General features: G+C 37.6%; 1 protein-coding gene across 1 annotated transcript in view; it reads left to right on the forward strand.

Moving 5' to 3' along the window:
* Positions 1–18,448, forward strand: part of LOC141098900 (dual oxidase 1-like) — a 354,647-nt gene that overhangs the window by 162,524 nt on the left and 173,675 nt on the right. The window contains exon 18 of the mRNA XM_073586871.1: positions 10,643–10,816. Coding sequence (XP_073442972.1) covers positions 10,643–10,816 — 174 coding nt within the window. The remainder of the gene's footprint in view (positions 1–10,642; positions 10,817–18,448) is intronic.

Consider the following 18,448-nt stretch of genomic DNA (forward strand, 5'->3'; position numbering starts at 1 on the left):
AATACTGCATTGAGAAGGGGGTTGGACACAAAGATCCTGGAGGTCCCTTCCAACTCTATGATCCTACCATGATTCTACTATTCTATGATTCTATTATATCTTTAGTTGGCGGCCATAGTCACTTGGTTCTCTGGAACTTGTCTTTACAGTAGTATTAGATCTAGTAGTTATATCAATTATTGGAAAGGCCAATCTGTTTGTAATGCAGAACAAATGAATATTAAAGTGGTTGTCTATTACTTTAACATTGATGACCTATCTTTAGGACAGGTCATCAATGTCTGATCGATGGTGGTGTTCAAAGATCTGTTCTCAAAGCCAGAGGCGGGCAGAAGTGTTCAGTTATGAGGCTACACTGTCTACTAATAATGGTTAATCCCTTTCCGACATCGGGTATAAATGTACGCCGATGTCAGATTCCCTCCCTTTGATGTGGACACAAAAAATAAAAATACAAAATCAAAAATAGCTTTGGTCATTAAGGGGTAAAAGTAATTGTCAGCCGCTCATATAGAGACCATAATTTACCATAATTTACCTGTACAGTATGTTAGTCAGTTTGTGAAATAACCCCTAGAAACTGATAAGAATGAATGCTCTTTATGACTGCTAGATTTAGGTTGTTTTTAATGCTGGCTCACAGTTGCCTTGTTATTATTGGACTCTAGGACTGAAAAACAATAACGCAAAATATGATCTTATCCAGATAAAGAGTGTAAAAATAATGTGTACAAGGATGTAATCACCTGGCTGTGACATTACAGCACCATAGGAAGCTCAATAAACCAGATCCAAAGATTTTGCAAGAAGATTGAAATGGAAGTTGGATTTTTTCTGCCTGCACTGCTAATAACTTTAATAACAGGAAGAAAGGCATTTAAGGGGTGGTGTGTAGGCAACTGCGGTATTTAATTAGCAATATTTTGTCCATTTGAATAACGATTACTGTAGACAAAAAAAGGGGAAAAATCTCATGCTGGGTGAAAAAATTTTTTTTTGTATAAATACACATGTGAACGTTAATAAAAAAATAAAACAATGTAAATTCTATTCTAAAACTCTATCAATTAAACAAATATTTGAAAAAGTTTTAAAATTATTCCCTGAAAAAAATTATAAAAAATTAAAACTCACAGAAGAGGAATAGATCCAGGCTAGAGCTGAGCGAATTTGTTTTGGTCCCTGCTTATTCAGCAAGCTATAGTGCTTAATGAATAAGCTACAGTGGGAACTCGGACAACATGGAGCGTGGCTGCTGATCAGCTGTTCGTCTCCGCAGCTGCATGTATCAAGGCTGTGTCACAGGACATGCATGGAGCGCCCAATACACAGGCTCTCCATGTTAAGTTATTCAGTACAATTGATAGTGTTAATAGGTATCCATTCAATAGGTGTGATACTCCATCCCCTATAGTCTTTATTTTGTACTGTGCTGCAGTGGTGCAAGAGTGCATATGGCAAAAATCCTTTTAAAATATTTGATCTATGGGAATTCATTCTTTTGTGGAGTGGTTTCTTATAAGCATATTCTATCATACATATCACAAAACTGCTCTGACATATTAAAAAAACCTTTAATTTGAAATGATTTTCCTGTGGAAGTGAATTGCGAGCATCAATGTTGAATAGAAAAGTATGGCAACAGAAACAATTGGTGCTGTTACATTTAAATATCCCATTGGGAAAATTGCTGAATAATAAATTACGATCAGATTAATTTTTAGTCTGAATTTTTAACCTACTCAGAGTCAAAATGTTCCTAATTGTAGGGGCTCTTTTAAACATGATTCCAGGATTTCTGGGAAGGGTTTTCTCCAGAATAGGATCATCAAGAAAAAAAGCCAGTGATCTTGTAGTGTTTTACATATTTTATTAAACAAGCTAAAAGTTGCAACTGAAATTAGTTTCAAAATATGTAGAGTTAGTTGGTGGTTTACTGCTATGCAAAAATGAGTCTTGGCTCAAATTTCAGGAGTATTTAAAAGCTTGTTTAACCCCTCTCTGCCATTGGATGTATTATTCCATCCATGTGACCTGGGACTTAATTCCCATGGACGGAATAGTACGTCATAGGCGATCAGCTGCGCTCACGGGGGGGAAGCGTGGCCAATCGCAGCCAAGTGTCAGCTGATTCTCACAGCTCACACCCCACACTTAGTGCCAGGAGTGGTCACAGACCGCTCGCGGCACTTTAAACCCTGGAACACTGCGATCAAGATCGCAGCATTCCGGTGGCATAGAGAACCATCATGCAGTGAGGCAGCTCCCTGGGTGCTTCCCTCAGACACTCAGAACAACGCGATGTGAACGCGTTGTTCTGAGGTTCTCCCTGCCTGCAGACCCCTGGATCCAAGATGGTCGCAGGGTCCTTCCAGGTCCTGCAGGGAGGTGGCTTCTCAGCGATCTGACTTTATACAGTGATGTCCCAAACTGGGACAATGTAAAAAGGTTAAAAAAAAATTATACTGTTTAAAAATATATTTTTTAAAATTCCTAAATAAAGTAAAAATAAATAAATAAATATTGTTCCAATAAAAAAATTTTTATGCAAATGAAAAAACAATAAAAGTACACATATTTAGTATTGCCGTGTCTGTAATGACCCAACCTATAAAACTGTCCCACTAGTTAACCCGTTTCGTGACCACCTTAATAAATGAGGCAATAAACAATGCTTTATCATCACACCGCCAAACAAAAAATAGAATAACATGTGATCAAAAAGACGGATATAATTAAACGTGGTACCGCTGATGTCATCTTGTCCCACAAAAAATGAGCCTCAATTCAGCTCCATCACTGGAAAAATAAAAAACTTATAGCTCTCAGAATAAAGCGATGCAAAAATAATTATGTTTTATATAAAATAGTTTTTATTGTATAAAAGCGCCAAAACATAAAAAATATAAATGAGGTATCACTGTAATCATACTAACCCGAAGAATATAACTGCTTTATCAATTTTACCACACGCGGAATGGTATAAACGCACCCCCCCAAAAGAAATTCATGAATTGCTGGTTTTGGTTAATTCTGCCTCCCAAAAATCGTAATAAAAAGCGATCAAAAAAGTCACGTTCCCAAAAATGGTACCAATAAAAATGTCAACTCGTCCCGCAAAAAACAAGACCTCACATGACTCTGTGGGCCAAAATATGGAAAAATTATAGCTCTCAGGACAAATTGTGCAACAACTTTTGGCTTCCAATTTCTCCTGTTACCCTTGGTAAAATAAAATAAATTGGATCGGAAATAAATTTTTTGTGAAAAAAAGTTATATGTTAATTTTTTTATACATTCCAAAAATTCTTGTGAAGCACCTGAAGGTTTAATAAACTTCTTGAATGTGGTTTAGAGCACCTTGAGGGGTGCAGCTTTTAGAATGGTGTCACTTTTGGGTATTTTCTATCATATAGACCCCTCAAAGTGACTTCAAATGTGATGTGGTCCCTAAAAAATTGGTTTTGTAAATTTTGTTGTAAAAATGAGAAATCGCTGGTCAAATTTTAACCCTTATAACTTCCTAACAAAAATAATTTTGGTACCAAAATTGTGCTTATGTAGACATGTGGAAAATGTTACTTATTAAGTATTTCGTGTGACATATCTCTGTGTTTTGAGGGCATGAAAATTAAAAGTTGGAAAATTGCAAAATTTTCAAAATTTTCACCAAATTTCCATTTTTTTCACAAATAAACGCATGTCATATCAAAGAAATGTTACCATTATCATGAAGCACAATATGTCATGAGAAAACAAGGTCAGAATCACCGGGATCCACAGAAGCGTTCCAGAGTTATGACTTCATAAAGATAGAGTGATCAGAATTGTAAAAATTCGCCTGGTCATTAACATGCAAACCACCCTTGGGGATCAAGGCGTTAATTAGCTTATTTGGGATATTATTGTCACTTAATTCTTTTTCTCAAAATCTCTGCCTAAGTTTTGAAATCGTTATCAAGCATGCAGTTTTTTCTAATTCTCTTAACCCCCTTGCCCCCAAGCCTGTTTTTCACTTTCATGACCATGCCAAATCTTTCAGTTCTGACCACTGTCATTTTATGAAAAAATAGCTCTGGAACGCTTCAATGGACCCCACTGATTAGGAGAAATGAGACATATGGTACTTCATGATAGTGGTAAAATTTCCTTGATATGACTTGTGTTTATTTGTGAAAATATAAGAAATTTGGAAAATTTGGAAAAATTTTGCAATTTTCAAACTTTTAATTTTTATGCCCTTAAACCAGAGAGTTATGTCACACAAAATAGTTAGGAAATAATATGTTCCCCATGTCTACTTTACATCAGCAGAATTTTTGAAACATTATTTTTAGTTAGGAATTTAAAAGGGTTACAATTTGACCAGCGATCTCTCATCTTTCCGCAAAATTTACAAAACCATTTACAAAATGTTATTTTAGCACCAATATTTCTATTTTCACAAAGATAAGAGGAGAAATTGCATGATACAATTTGTTTTCCAATTTTTCTTGAGTACGCCGATACCCCATATGTGAGGGAATTCTACTGTTTGTGCGCTCAACAGGGCTTGGAAGGGAAGGAGCACCATTTGACTTTTTGAACACAAAACTGGCTGGAATCATTAGCAGATGCCATGTCACGTTTGATGTGAACAGTGGAACCCCCACAAATTATCCCATTTTGGAAACTAGACCCCTTAAGGAATTTATGCAGACATGTGATGAGCACCTTAAGCAACAAGGTGCTTCATAGAATTTGACAATGTTGATCTGTGAAAATAAAAAAAAAAATATTTATTCCAAAAAAGTGTTGTTTTAGCACCATTTTTTATTTTTACAATGACAGCAACAGAAAATGGACCCCAAAATTTTTTGTGAAATTTCTTTCGAGTACACTGATGCCCTGTTTGTGGTCGAAAACTACTTTTGAGGCACAGACGAGAAGTAGCTTCAGATACTGCTGGAATTGTTTGATGGCTATATGTCACATTGGCAGAGTCCCTGAGGTGCCAAAACAGCAGAAACCACCATTTGTGATCTTATTTTACAAAACTCCACCCCCCAATTAATTCATTGGGTGCAGTGATCAAATTGAAATCACATATGCCTCACAGAATTTAATACCATTTAATACCACCAAAATTTAGTTTTAACCCCAGATTTTACATTTTCACATGGGGAAGGGGGTAAAATTGGCACCAAAATTTGTCCCACAACTCGTGCTGGCAAAAATTAAGAGACCACCACATCAAAACCCTATCATGGGCAGCCCATTCTCCAGACCTGAACACCATTGAAAACCTCTGGAATGTAATCTAGAGGATGATGGATAGTCACAAGCCATCAAACAAAGAAGAACTGCTTAAATTTTTGGCCCAGGAGCAGTGTGAAAGACTCGTGGCAAGCATGTCAAGATGCATGAAATCATGGTTATTCCACAAAATATTGATTTCTGAACTCTTCCTGAGTTATAACATTTGTATTATTGTTTCTAAATGATTATGAACTTGTTTTCTTACCATTATTTGAGGTCTGAAAGCATTGTTTGCTTGTTTTTTAATTTTGACCATTTCTCCTTTTAAGAAAAATAATTATTGCTTGGAAATTCAGAGACATGTCAGTTCATAGACTAAAAGAACAATTTACATTTTACTCAAAAATATACCTATAAAGAGAAAAATCAGACAAACTGAACATTTGGAAGTGATCTCTTAATTTTTGCCAGTGCTGTATTTCTGTACAGTCCTGCTTAGCCATGTGGTGAGATTCCGGGGAATGGAGCACTATTTGCCTCCTTGAGTGCAGATTTTGCTTGAATAGTTTGTGGACTCCATATACAGAGCTCCTAAGTGCTAGAAAAGCAGAATCCTCCCTCAACTGACCCCATTCAAATTCCCCCTTTGGGAATTTATCTGCAGATGTGGTGACAATATTGACTCTGTGGCAGTTTTCCTGAAATAGGCAACAGTGGATGTTGCTGAGTGAATATTGCAAACTTCTGTTGTAGTCTCCAGTACATTGTAGCCTCTAGTATGGCATTGTCTCCAGTACAGTGTAGTCACCAGTACATTGTAGTGACCAGTATGTTTAGTGACCAGTAAGTTGTAGTGCCCAGCTCATAATCCTGGAGACACGCACCCAAAAACTTGGTGGGCTGTCTTTGTAACCGAAATGCCAAACATGTGAACACTAAGTGTGGTTTAGGCACACTGAGGCTCAGAAGAGAAGAGGGTATTTAGGGGATGAGGAGCCATTTGTGCTACCAGTAACATGGTAGCCCCCTATATTTCCATTGGCAGATGATACTCGTATATCGGAGTGGTGACTTGCTTTTTTTTGGTGAATTGAGTTGAAGCTTTTATTGGGAACATTTTACATAACATTTACAGTCACATTTGTCCTGCACTCTATGTTGAGCAGTTACATTGGGCAGTCCAGCTAAATCTCTGAGTGATGTGGTTCAGATGAAACCCCAGAAGGATCCATTCACTATAATGAGGCAGTAAGAGTTACTCTAGATTCCTTCTGGCCTCTGTTCAGCTGTGTCTTTTTTTCAGAAGTGCACAAAACTGTGGCCAACTGCATTTTTATGCATGCCTAAAAAGATGCACACAGACAGATTACAAGTCAAAAGGTGTCTACAGTGTCTCCATCTGCCTCACTACATGGAAACGTCCACCAGGGTTCCATTTGCAGAGCAAAGGATAAATGTGAGTTGAGCCTTACACAATTTTTTGGAGACAGAATTAACAAATCAAAAAGAAGGTGAATTGGTTTTATTTATTTATTTACACAGTTCCTTGTGTAGTTTAAGTGATTAGACGACTTTATTCTTGGGGTCGGTGCGATTAGAGCGATAACAGCTTTGTATCTTTTTTTATGTTTGGCTGCTCTCACACACTAAAAGATGCTTTTTTTTGCAAAACCTAGTTTTTAGCTTTTTGAAAGACAGAGTCACGTCATGGCTTGTTTTTTGCTGGACGAGTTGAAATTTTTATTGGTACCATTTTCGGTATATGTCATTCTTTGATTGCTTTCTATTCCAATTTTTGAGAGGCAAAATGGAAAAAAACAGGAATTCTGGAATTTTTTTTATGTCGTTCCGCAAGTGGTAAAATTGGTAAGGCAGCATTACTCTCCAGGTCAGTATGATTGCAGCAATAGCACATTTATTTATTTATTTTTTGTTTTGGCGCTTTTGCACAATAAACTATTTTCTAGAAAAAAAACTTTTTTATTTTTATTCTAATGGAGCTGTATGATGGCTTGTTTCTTACGGAACAAGATGATGATTTCAGCTATACCATTTTTATTTACATTCATCTTTTGAATCACGTTTTATTTCACTTTTTGTTCCAAGGTATGATAAAGCATCGTTTTTTCCTCGTTTTTTATTTTTTTTATCAAGTTCACTGATGGAGTTAGCCAGTGTAACATTTTAATAGGGTGGGTCGTTCCAGATGTGGCAATACCAAATATATGTAGTTTTTTGTTTTATTGTTTTTTTTTTAATATTTATTAATGAGTACAATATACATTTTTTTAAATTATTTTGTAATTTTTTTCTAAAAAAACATATTTTTTCAATCATTTTTTTTTACTTTTCTCACTTAATCCCACTCTGAGACTTTGACTTTCAACACTATGTTTGCAGTTATAAAGCAAAGCAATTATAACTTGTTGTAACTGACCCAAGTTAGATAGATTATGCACTGTGCATGATCTAAGTAACTTGCTAGAGCCTAGTGAACTGAGCCATGATGACATTGGGACATTGTGGTAACGATCGGCCTCCACGATGATACCATGGGGCATCGATCGGAGGGAAGACTGGGCTCCTTCCCTCTGCTTGCCTTCTAAATGCTTCTATCAATATTGATTGCAGCATTTAGAGGATTATTCTGCCATGAACGGTGTAGGCACAGCTCCTGGCAGTGTGTCGGGTGTCAGCTGTGAAATCAGTTTATCATGCTGTAGCGATCATGCATTCACATCTCCTGTGCATGCTATGACATATCCATACATCAAAAGTTGGTAAGTACTTACCGACCTGGACATATGGATACAACATAGGTCATGAAAGCTTTTAATTGGTTGTGTGGAATGTTTATTAACTGTTTCTGTTAATGATCACTTGTATAATGTATGTAGCCATTTTCATCGACTTTCTTAAAATAGATTTGACTACAGATTCGACCATCCATATGGAAAATGGTAAGATCCCAAATCTGTATATCAATTTTGCTCAAAATTGCTGAGAAAGAGAGCCACCAATTTTTGAAGTTTATATAATCGATAAAGTTGAGAATATCATTGCTAGAATTGTCCCAAATGAAAAACAGATTGTCGATAAAACGTTTATACAATATAATGCTGTTGTCAAAGGGACTGTTGTATATATGTGTAACCTCAAACACCTTAATTTAAAGATTAGCATATGTTAGTGCTACTTTAGAGCCCATCGCCGTCCCTGGTACCTGATGGTTTAACTTTTTCTGAAATGTAAAATAATTATTCTTAAGTATAAGATAGGTCAGCTAAAAAAAAATTCTTTCTGTTAAGGTAGAAGTCTATTATCCAGAGAGACAAATTTTTCAAAACAAATAAGACCAATATCATGGGAGATATTTGAATACATAGAATACATAGAATAGACATAAGAGTGTGAGGAAAACAAATGATTCATGCCATTTAATTCCTTTGAGAAGATCAATAAATTGCATGCAGTCTCTAAGATGACTAGATAAATTTAAAACATGCATTTGCATGAGTTTATCCATATAGACTGCTAAATTGCTAGATCCAATACCTGAAATCATGGGACATCAATAGTAGGTTATTTCTGTGTTTTATGGATTTTAGGCAAATGAGAGAAAAAAAGATTTGTGGGATTTTTTTATATTGTCCCTTACAATCAAAAGGATAAAATTTAGATTTTGCTTTCACATCTACATTTTGATCAGGCAGTATTTCTTCTGATGGGTCCCTAGGTTTGTCTTTGTGTAACAGACAATGCCTTTGTAATGTCATTTTATTGTGTGCACTCACTTATCAAAGGCAGCCTTAGAAGGGGAATTCCATTCCCATGGGTCGCCAGTCTTTTGTCAATGCTAGGCTGAGTTATTGAAAAGCCTGCCTATTAAATTAGTGTCTTTATCATCTTTCTAATTATCTTTCATTAATAATATTCTTTTTTTTCATAAATGTCATAAAATGTATGCAATTGTTCAAGCTAGTAGGGTCTAATATTCTACATTTTTCTGTTCTTTTAGATATAAATGTAGTGCACCGTTTTCTTCCGCTAAACCGGCACTTTTTTGAAGATGAGCAGATAGACACTCTCTAGCAAGTTCTAGTCTATCTATTTGAACATCTAAAAATATTTAGTTCAATTTTTACATGCAATATATTTTAGAAACTATTTGAGAAATAACAGAATAGTTTAGTGCTTTCAGTAGTTCACTGATTAAGAATGAACTGATGTACAACTGTGAGGTCTATTTTATTTGATCAACCAGTTCATTGTTCATTTCACCCTTTCTCTACTTATTTTACCTAATACTCTGTAGCAAGTAATTTTGTAACCATTAGTGCCTGCATAAAGCTCGGGTAATTAATCCTGTTTCTCTGCCTCCTCAAATCTGAATTCCCTGGATCTATTCGTCTTATACGGGTTTTTATTTATTTATGGCTAGTTTCACACTAGCGTTTATGAGCGCAGCGATGGCCTGCGCACGGCCGCTGCTAAGCCCCGCCCCCTGCCGTGCCCGCCGGTAGCTCCGCCCACCGGCGCATGACACTGCATGCGCCCTGCGTCCCCTATCTTTATCACAGGGGGCACAGGCCATGCGCAGTATGCGTTTGGCAGCGCATGCGTCCTTTTGACGGTGCGCTGACCTGCGCCAAACGCAACCTGCTGCAGTTTGGTTGCGTCGGCGCACCGTCAAAAAGGCGCATGCGCCGCCAAACGCATACTGCGCACGGCCTGCGCCCCCTGTGATAAAGATAGGGGACGCAGGGCGCATGCAGCGTCATGTTCTGGTGGGCGGAGCTACCGGTGGGGCGTGGCAGGGGGCGGGGCTTAGCGGCGGCCGTGCGCAGGCCGTTGCTGCGCTCATAAACGCTAGTGTGAAACTAGCCTTATTTATTTTTCAGGGAAAAATCTATAAAAAAAAAATTATGTATACTTTTAATAAAAAAAGTGTTTTCTAAAATATTTTTTATTGTTCACATGTATATTTATACAAAATTTCAGTATTTTCGCTCTTGTTTTATCTTCAATAATCTTCATTCAAATGGATAAATGGTGAGTCATCTGACACCCTCTATGTCAATTTTGGGGCTCTTTATTTGAATGGTTTGTCTATTTAAACTTGCATGCACTCTTCTCTGCAATGTAGTTTGTCCTTATGAAAAAGTCTGTGAACTTCAAAACGCGTTGACTACTTAAAAAATGCATTCCTCTACACATTGCTTCCTGGATTCCTTTCTTCCTTCTATTGAGGTCATCAACAGTGCAGAAAAAAATCCATCTTCCATTTCCCCTTCCATTTTGGGCTCTAGTAATATAGCAGAACTTGTACGCAATGGAGGATGTTCTTTAGGATCAGTCCACTGCTGTTTCACAAAGGTTAATATGTTATTTCATTCTCTTTTAGGTGCTATATTTTTATAATGAGGAGGAATGTACAAACTTTATCAATCAACTGCAAGAAAATGGATTTTCCATAAAGGAAAGCAGAATGGATGAGGAAAGCCTTCTTAGTGAAGCAGTTACAAAAATACAGAGAAGTCAGATACTGGAAACTTTTTTCAGGCATTCTTTTGCTCAAGTAAATTTAATTATGTAGAAGAAAAATATATGTTTGGGGGCACTAGTACTAATAAAGGAATATCAGCCGCACGACAGAACAACACATCACAACATTGTAAATGAAAATTGTAAGCATAGGTATATGTCTGCGCTGAGATATCCTTAATATATCACACTAAATTAACCCTGGATTAAAATATATGAACTGAATGGTGGGACTGTAAGGTTCTATAGTGGTAAATGAATTTAGTATATGTGCTGCCAATGCAATAAAAAAATCTTAATATATGGAAATATATAAAAATATATGCAGAGGTATTTATATAAATGAAGATAAAGGTAGAATTTAGAAGCACTAAAATACACAAAAGAGCCTGATGACGATTTACCTCAGATATGTCCAGCACAATATGAAGGTTTGCATTGAAGAAAGAGGATGATGCCTCTGATGTAGTATGTTGCGCTTGCTTGAGGACAAAAAAGGGTTAAAACTCCAACACACAGGTGGTTGCTGGAGCACTGCCCCTCTTATGTGATGTGCTGCGCTTGCTTGAGGACAAAGAAGGGTTAAATCTCAAACACACAGTTTATAGAGCACTGCCCCAGCCGGTAACCGGCTCTCATATTACTCACAGATCCCTCGATGCGCTAGCGGGGTTCACAGCATGGAGCTGCTGGCTGCAGAGTGTCTGCAGGACCTTCGTGACGTCAGTAGTCACGTGGTGGGATCCGGAGAGCAGTGTGGACCAATTCCTTTCCTTCCTACCGGTTTTGGAAAAGCTCAGTTTCCTTCCTCAGGGATAGTCAATCAGGGGAACGGTCATCTTTTAAACCTGCAATTGTCAGCTTGGCATATTAACCCATTAAATATTGTCCTGTTTTTTCAGTTGAATGCAAATAATTCAACCTCAGCATTAAGTCCCCTTGGCATTAGGGAGTCCATGTTAAAAATCCTTTGGCTTTCTGCGCAAGACATTTTCCTAATAAAATCCCATCTCCTCCAATCTTTCCAGACATTTTGTAAGTCGGTTATTATTGTGCCACTGGTGGAGCCCCTATGGTGATCTGCATAGTGCTTGGACAATGGGTGTCCTATAAATTTGTGCCTTATATTTCTTAGGTGTTCATTAATACGTACATTAAATGAACCCTTTGTTCTGCCTACATATAATTTCCCACAGGGACATTTTAATGCATAGATGACTCCTGTTGTGTTTCATGAAATGTGATCCTGAATGGTATATTCCATATTTACATTAGACACAGTATATTGCTTTATAGTTTCTAGGGTTTTTCAAGTTTTGCATTTCTGGCATGGGTAGAAGCCAGGTTTGATAAAAGGACTCATACATGGTACTACAGTATTATTGCGATTTAGTACAGATGATGCTACAAGGTACCCTAGATTTTTAGCCTTTCTGTAAATACATTTTGGTTTCGATGGTAGTAGTTCTCCTATTGTCTTATCCTCCTTTAGTATTCCCCAATATTTCCCCACAATATTGCGAAGGATGTGGATATTGGCATTGTATTGAGTTATGATAGAGAAATCACCCTGGGTGCCATTCACTGGGTCATCCCTTTTATCCTGAATTAAGGTTTCTCTTGGTCTTTTTTGTACTTTGTTACACTCATCTATGAGAAATTGTTCATCATAGCCCCTATTTTTAAATTTCGTAGTTAAGAACTCAGCCTCAGCCAAAAAATCTTGATTTCTAGAGCAATTCCTATGAGCACTATGAATTGGCTCTTGGGGACATTAATGAGCCAATTTGGCAAGTGGCAACTGTCTAGGGAGATGTAATTATTACAAACTGTTGGTTTATGATATGTGCGTGTGTGAACCAACCCGTTGTCAATAAAAATATTCAAATCTAAAAAATTAATGGACTCTGTACTGGTGGTTGCCGTAAAGTTTAAAAAATAATCATTTTTATTAATATCAATTAAAGATTCAGCGAGTGTCTCCGGACCACCAAACCAAATGAAAAAAATGTCATCAATGAAGCGGCGCCATAGGACCAGGTTCGCGCGCAGCACGCCATTGGTGTAGATGGTTTGTTCTTCCCATCTACCCATATACAGATTGGCATAACTGGGCGCAAACCTGGTCCCCATGGCTGTCCCCCACCGCTGGGAGTAGTAGTCCGCCTCGTACCGAAAATAATTATGGGTTAAAATAAACTCCATATATTCTGAAATAAAACAGACTTGGTCTACTGGTAATGTAGTTAGCCCATTTAAAACGTATGTGGCTGCTTGTCGGCCCTTTTCATGTAGTATCACTGTATATAATGAGGTGATATCTAGTGTTCCTAAAATATAATTGTTCATGCCACTGCATATTGTTTAAAATTTGCAGAATTTGTGTACCATCTTTCAGATATGAGAGTAATAGTGGAACTACTCTTTGTAGATGACAGTCTACATACTTGGACATATTTGCTGTTAGGCATTGAATGCCGGAAATAATCAGTCTTCCTGGGGGGTTACTTAAACTCTTGTGTATTTTCGGTAAGTAGTAGAAAAATGGTACTCGTGGATGTGGGGTATTGATGAACTCGAGTTCATGTTTATTTAGGATTCCCAAATCGTACCCCCTCTTAATGAGAATCCTCATCTTATTCCCATAGTCATCAGACGGATCAGTCTTTAATTTTTCATATGTCTGTCTGTCATTTAGTAGGCACAGACATTCATTTTTATAGTCCAGAGAGTTCAAGACCACTATGCCTCCCCCCTTATCAGCTGGACGAAAAACTATGTCCTTATTCTCTTGCAGTTCTTTTATAGCTTTACGTTTGTTAAAATTCAGATTATATCTGAAGTTGGTACATCTTTTGTTACTAACCTTCCTAATGTCATTAATAACATTTTTTGGAAGGCTTCAAAAGACCTAAAAAACAAGGCAAACTTTCTTTTTTTCAGTTAGGCCAAAAAACACATAGGAGGGGCTGTAGGGGGGGCAATTCTCAAAAAAAAGAACTGTCAAGAAAAATAAATGATTGGTGATGAACAAAAAGTCTTCAATCTTAGTAAACATGATCTAAATCAGAATTAAATCACCCTATTAAACAAAGGATTAAAATATGCTCCCGCTGCAAAATTTTACAAATTCCAGGCATTCATTGGTATCAAATTATTCATGAGACATTTAGCTGTCAAAAAACACTTTATCAAAAATGAGAGAACAATAATCACCAACCATGAACCTCCTGATTTAGTAAATAATTCACATCACCACACTACCCTATGCTCCAAATCCAATTTTAACCCCCAGAACAAGTACTCAAAATCTTTTGAAGCCTTCCAAAAAAATGTTATTAATTACATTAGGAAGGTCAGTAACAAAAGATGCACCAACTTCAGATATAATCTGAATTTTAATGAAAGTAAAGCTATAAAAGATCTGCAAGAGAATAAGAGCATAGTTATTTGTCCAGCTGATAAGGGGGGTGGCACAGTGGTCTTGAACTCTCTGGACTATAAAAATAAATATATGCACCTACTAAATGACAGACAGATATATGAAAAATTAAAGACTGATCCGTCTGATGACTATGGGAATTAGATGAGGATCCTCATTAAGAGGGGCTACGATTTGGGGATCCTAAATAAACATGAATTCGAGTTCATCAATACCCCACATCCACGAGTACCATTTTTCTACTACTTACCGAAAATACACAAGAGTTTAAGTAACCCCCCAGGAAGACCGATCATTTCTGGCATTCAATGACTAACAGCAAATATGTCCAAGTATGTAGACTGTCATCTACAAAGAGTAGCTCCACTATTACCCTCATATCTGACAGATGGTACACAAATTCTACAAATTTTAAACAATATGCAGTGGCATGAACAATTATATTTTAGGAACACTAGATATCACCTCATTATATACAGTGATACTACATGAAAAGGGCCGACAAGCAGCCACATACTTTTTAAATGGGCTTACTACATTACCAGTAGACCAAGTCTCTTTTATTTAAGAATGTATGGAGTTTATTTTAACCCATAATTATTTTCGGTACGAAGCGGACTACTACTCCCAGCGGTGGGGGACAGCCATGGGGACCAGGTTTGCGCCCAGTTACGCCAATCTGTATGTGGGTAGATGGGAGGAACAAACCATCTACACCAATGGCGTGCTGCGCGCGAACCTGGTCCTATGGCGCCGCTTCATTGATGACATTTTTTTCATTTGGTCTGGTGGTCCGGAGAACCTCGCTGAATTTTTAATTGATATTAATAAAAATGATTATTTTTTAAACTTTACGGCAACCACCAGTACAGAGTCCATTAATTTTTTAGATTTGTATATTTTTATTGACAACGGGTTGGTTCACACGCGCACATATCATAAACCAACAGATTGTAATAATTATATCTCCCTAGACAGTTGCCACTTGCCAAATTGGCTCATTAATGTCCCCAAAAGCCAATTCATACGTGCTCATAGGAATTGCCCTAGAAATCAAGATTTTTTGGCTGAGGCTGAGTTCTTAACTACGAAATTTAAAAATAGGGGCTATGATGAACAATTTCTCATAGATGAGAGTAGCAAAGTACAAAAAAGATCAAGAGAAACCTTAATTCAGGATAAAAGGGATGACCCAGTGAATGACTCCCAGGGTGATTTCTCTATCATAACTCAATACAATGCCAATACCTACATCCTTCGCAATATTGTGGGGAAATATTGGGGAATACTAAAGGAGGATAAGACAATAGGAGAACTACTACCATCGAAACCAAAATTTATTTAGAGAAAGGCTAAAAATCTAGGGTACCTTGTAGCATCATCTGTACTAAATCGCAATAATACTGTAGTACCATGTATGAGTCCTTTTATCAAACCTGGCTTCTACCCATGCCAGAAATGCAAAACTTGCAAAACCCTAAAAACTATAAAGCAATATACTGTGTCTAATGTAAATATGGAATATCCCATTCAGGATCACATTTCATGAAACACAGCAGGAGTCATCTATGCATTAAAATGTTCCTGTGGGAAATTATATGTAGAGAGAACAAAGCGTCCACTTAATGTACGTATTAATGAACACCTAAGAAATATAAAGCGCAAATTTATAGGACACCCATTGTCCAAGCACTATGCAGATCACCATAGGGGCTCCACTAATGGCACAATAATAACTGACTTACAAATTGTCCGGAAAGATTGGAGGAGATGGGATTTTATTAGGAAAATGTCTCATGCAGAAAGCCAATGAATTTTTAGCTTGGACTCCCTAATGCCAAGGGGACTTAATGCTGAGTTTGAATTATTTGCATTCAACTGAGAAAACTGGACAATATTTAATGGGTTAATAAGCCAAGATGACAACCGCATGTTTAAAAGATGACCATTCCCCTGATGGACCATCCCTGAGGAAGGAAACCGAGCATTTCTGAAACCGGTAGAAAGGAAAGGAATTGGTCCACATTGCTCTCTGGATCCCACCACGTGACTACTGATGTCACGAAGATCCTGCAGACACTCTGCAGCCAGCAGCTCCACGATGTGAACCACGCTAGTGCGTTGAGGGATCTGTGAGTAATATGAGAGCCTGTTACCGGCTGGGCAAGTGCTCTATAAACTGTGTGTTTGAGATTTAACCCTTCTTTGTCCTCAAGCAAGCGCAGCACATCACATAAGAGGGGCAGTGCTCCAGCAACCATCTGTGTGTTGGAGTTTTAACCCTGTTTTGTCCTCAAGCAAGCGCAGCATACTACATCAGAGGCATCATCCTCTTTCTTCAATGCAAACCTTCATATTGTGCTGGACATATCTGAGGTAAATCGTCATCAGGCTCTTTTGTGTATTTTAGTGCTTCTAAATTCTACATTTATCTTCATTTATATAAATGCCTCTGCATATATTTTTATATATTTCCATATAATTAGATTTTTATATTGCTTCAGCAGCACATATACTAAATACATTTACCACTATAGAACCTTACAGTCCCACCATTAGTTCATATATTTTAATCCAGGGTTACTTTAGTGTGATATATTAAGGATATCTCAGCGCCGACACATACCTTTGGTTACAAAGGCTTCTGAATAAAACCTGGTCTATTTGTGCAGTGATATATATATATATATATATATATATATATTTATTTATACAGTATGTATATCTGGAGGTAACCGTTATTAGCTAAAATGAATATGAAATTATTAAATTAACCAAATATTAAATCGAGGTTTGAAGTGATGTTTTGGAGAAGTTTTACTTTTTCATTCTTATTCACGGAATTTGGGTTCATCCACGAATCATAATATGACATTTTCATTTAGGCTCTGAGTGCTCTTAGGTGTGTTCTTTATAAACATCAATCAGAATTAATTTGGCTTTTTGCTTTCAACTTCTTTGCAAAATCTTTGGGAAAAATCCAGTAACTTTTCTGGTGCCAAAGATAATATTAATAATAGCCTAACATTCTTGCAAAAACCAGAAAACTGTACAGGAGGAATGTACTGAGACTAATATTTCACACACCAGTCTTAAACAGCAATGTGCTGTGGTAAGATATCCAAAACTTACTAGGTTTGTTAGGCGCCGGGATAGATCCCAGGTGCTGTCTGGCCCTGTGGTTTCCCATTCAGGTCCAGCAGCTACGAGCCCTGCTCAGCGTGGACATCGGTCCCAGTGTTTTGCTCAGGCTCTTCAGGCTCTTAGTGTACCTTTGGTTACTGCTGGCTCTCCAGCCAAGTCTATGGTAACCAGTATTATACAGGTGCAGCCTCACCTCCTGGAATCTAAGTCCAGAGATAACTGTACTGAGTATGTCCATGATGTGATGTCTTCCTATTGCTGGTCGGATGTCAGCTGCTCTGGTGATGTGGCAGCTCTGAATTGGTCTGTGGGCGATGTCAGCATGAGTGTTTTGGGTGGAGTTTTGGGTATAAAAGGCTACCAGTGATGCCCATGGGCACGCTATTATCATTCATGGTTGGTGTGTGAGTGGCTACACCACCAGTCTGACTGCACATGTGTGTGTTAGCTTCCTCCTGGGTTTTAGCCAGTTAGGGCTTTTTGTATCCACTTGGCTTAGCATCTTAGCATCGTCTTGTGTGCAGTTTGCACAGACGAGTTGCAGCGCAAGAACCAACCAGAGAGCTGTGCTCCCCTGTGAAGTCAAAAGGTCTTTTGTATCTAGTGTCAGTTTAGCTTTTTCTTTTGACTCAGCATTTGTTTCGGCCACATGTGCAATTATCATGGGTCAGTTACAGAGCGATCGCAACCCTTTAGCTCTACCTCTCTGTGAAGCTGACAGAGCTGAGTATTGTGCGTTCTGTTCATACTGCGTGGAGTTAATGCAGCCCTATTAAGGAGTTTGCTCGCTGTCTTTAGTTCATCATTGCTCACATTATCAGCAGTTTTACATCTCTGCACGGTGGACTCCGGGTTGTGACTGCACTTTATCATTTATTTTATTTAGTGTGATCCGCCAACCCTAACAACGTTCATCTTTGTACATGCGCCAAAAAATGAAACAGCTATGAATTGGAATACATTTGCATTATAATTTATGACACATCTGTAAACCTGTAAGGTGGCAGAAGGCAAAGCTGGTTCTTTTTCACTAGAGCCAGTCAACGTTTAACACCACTTTTCAAAAGTGGCAAGAGAAGC

This window comes from Dendrobates tinctorius, unplaced genomic scaffold (genome assembly GCF_039654945.1).
Source record: "Dendrobates tinctorius isolate UK_male_01 unplaced genomic scaffold, ASM3965494v1 ptg000097l, whole genome shotgun sequence".
In the NCBI taxonomy this organism is placed as follows: domain Eukaryota; kingdom Metazoa; phylum Chordata; class Amphibia; order Anura; family Dendrobatidae; genus Dendrobates; species Dendrobates tinctorius.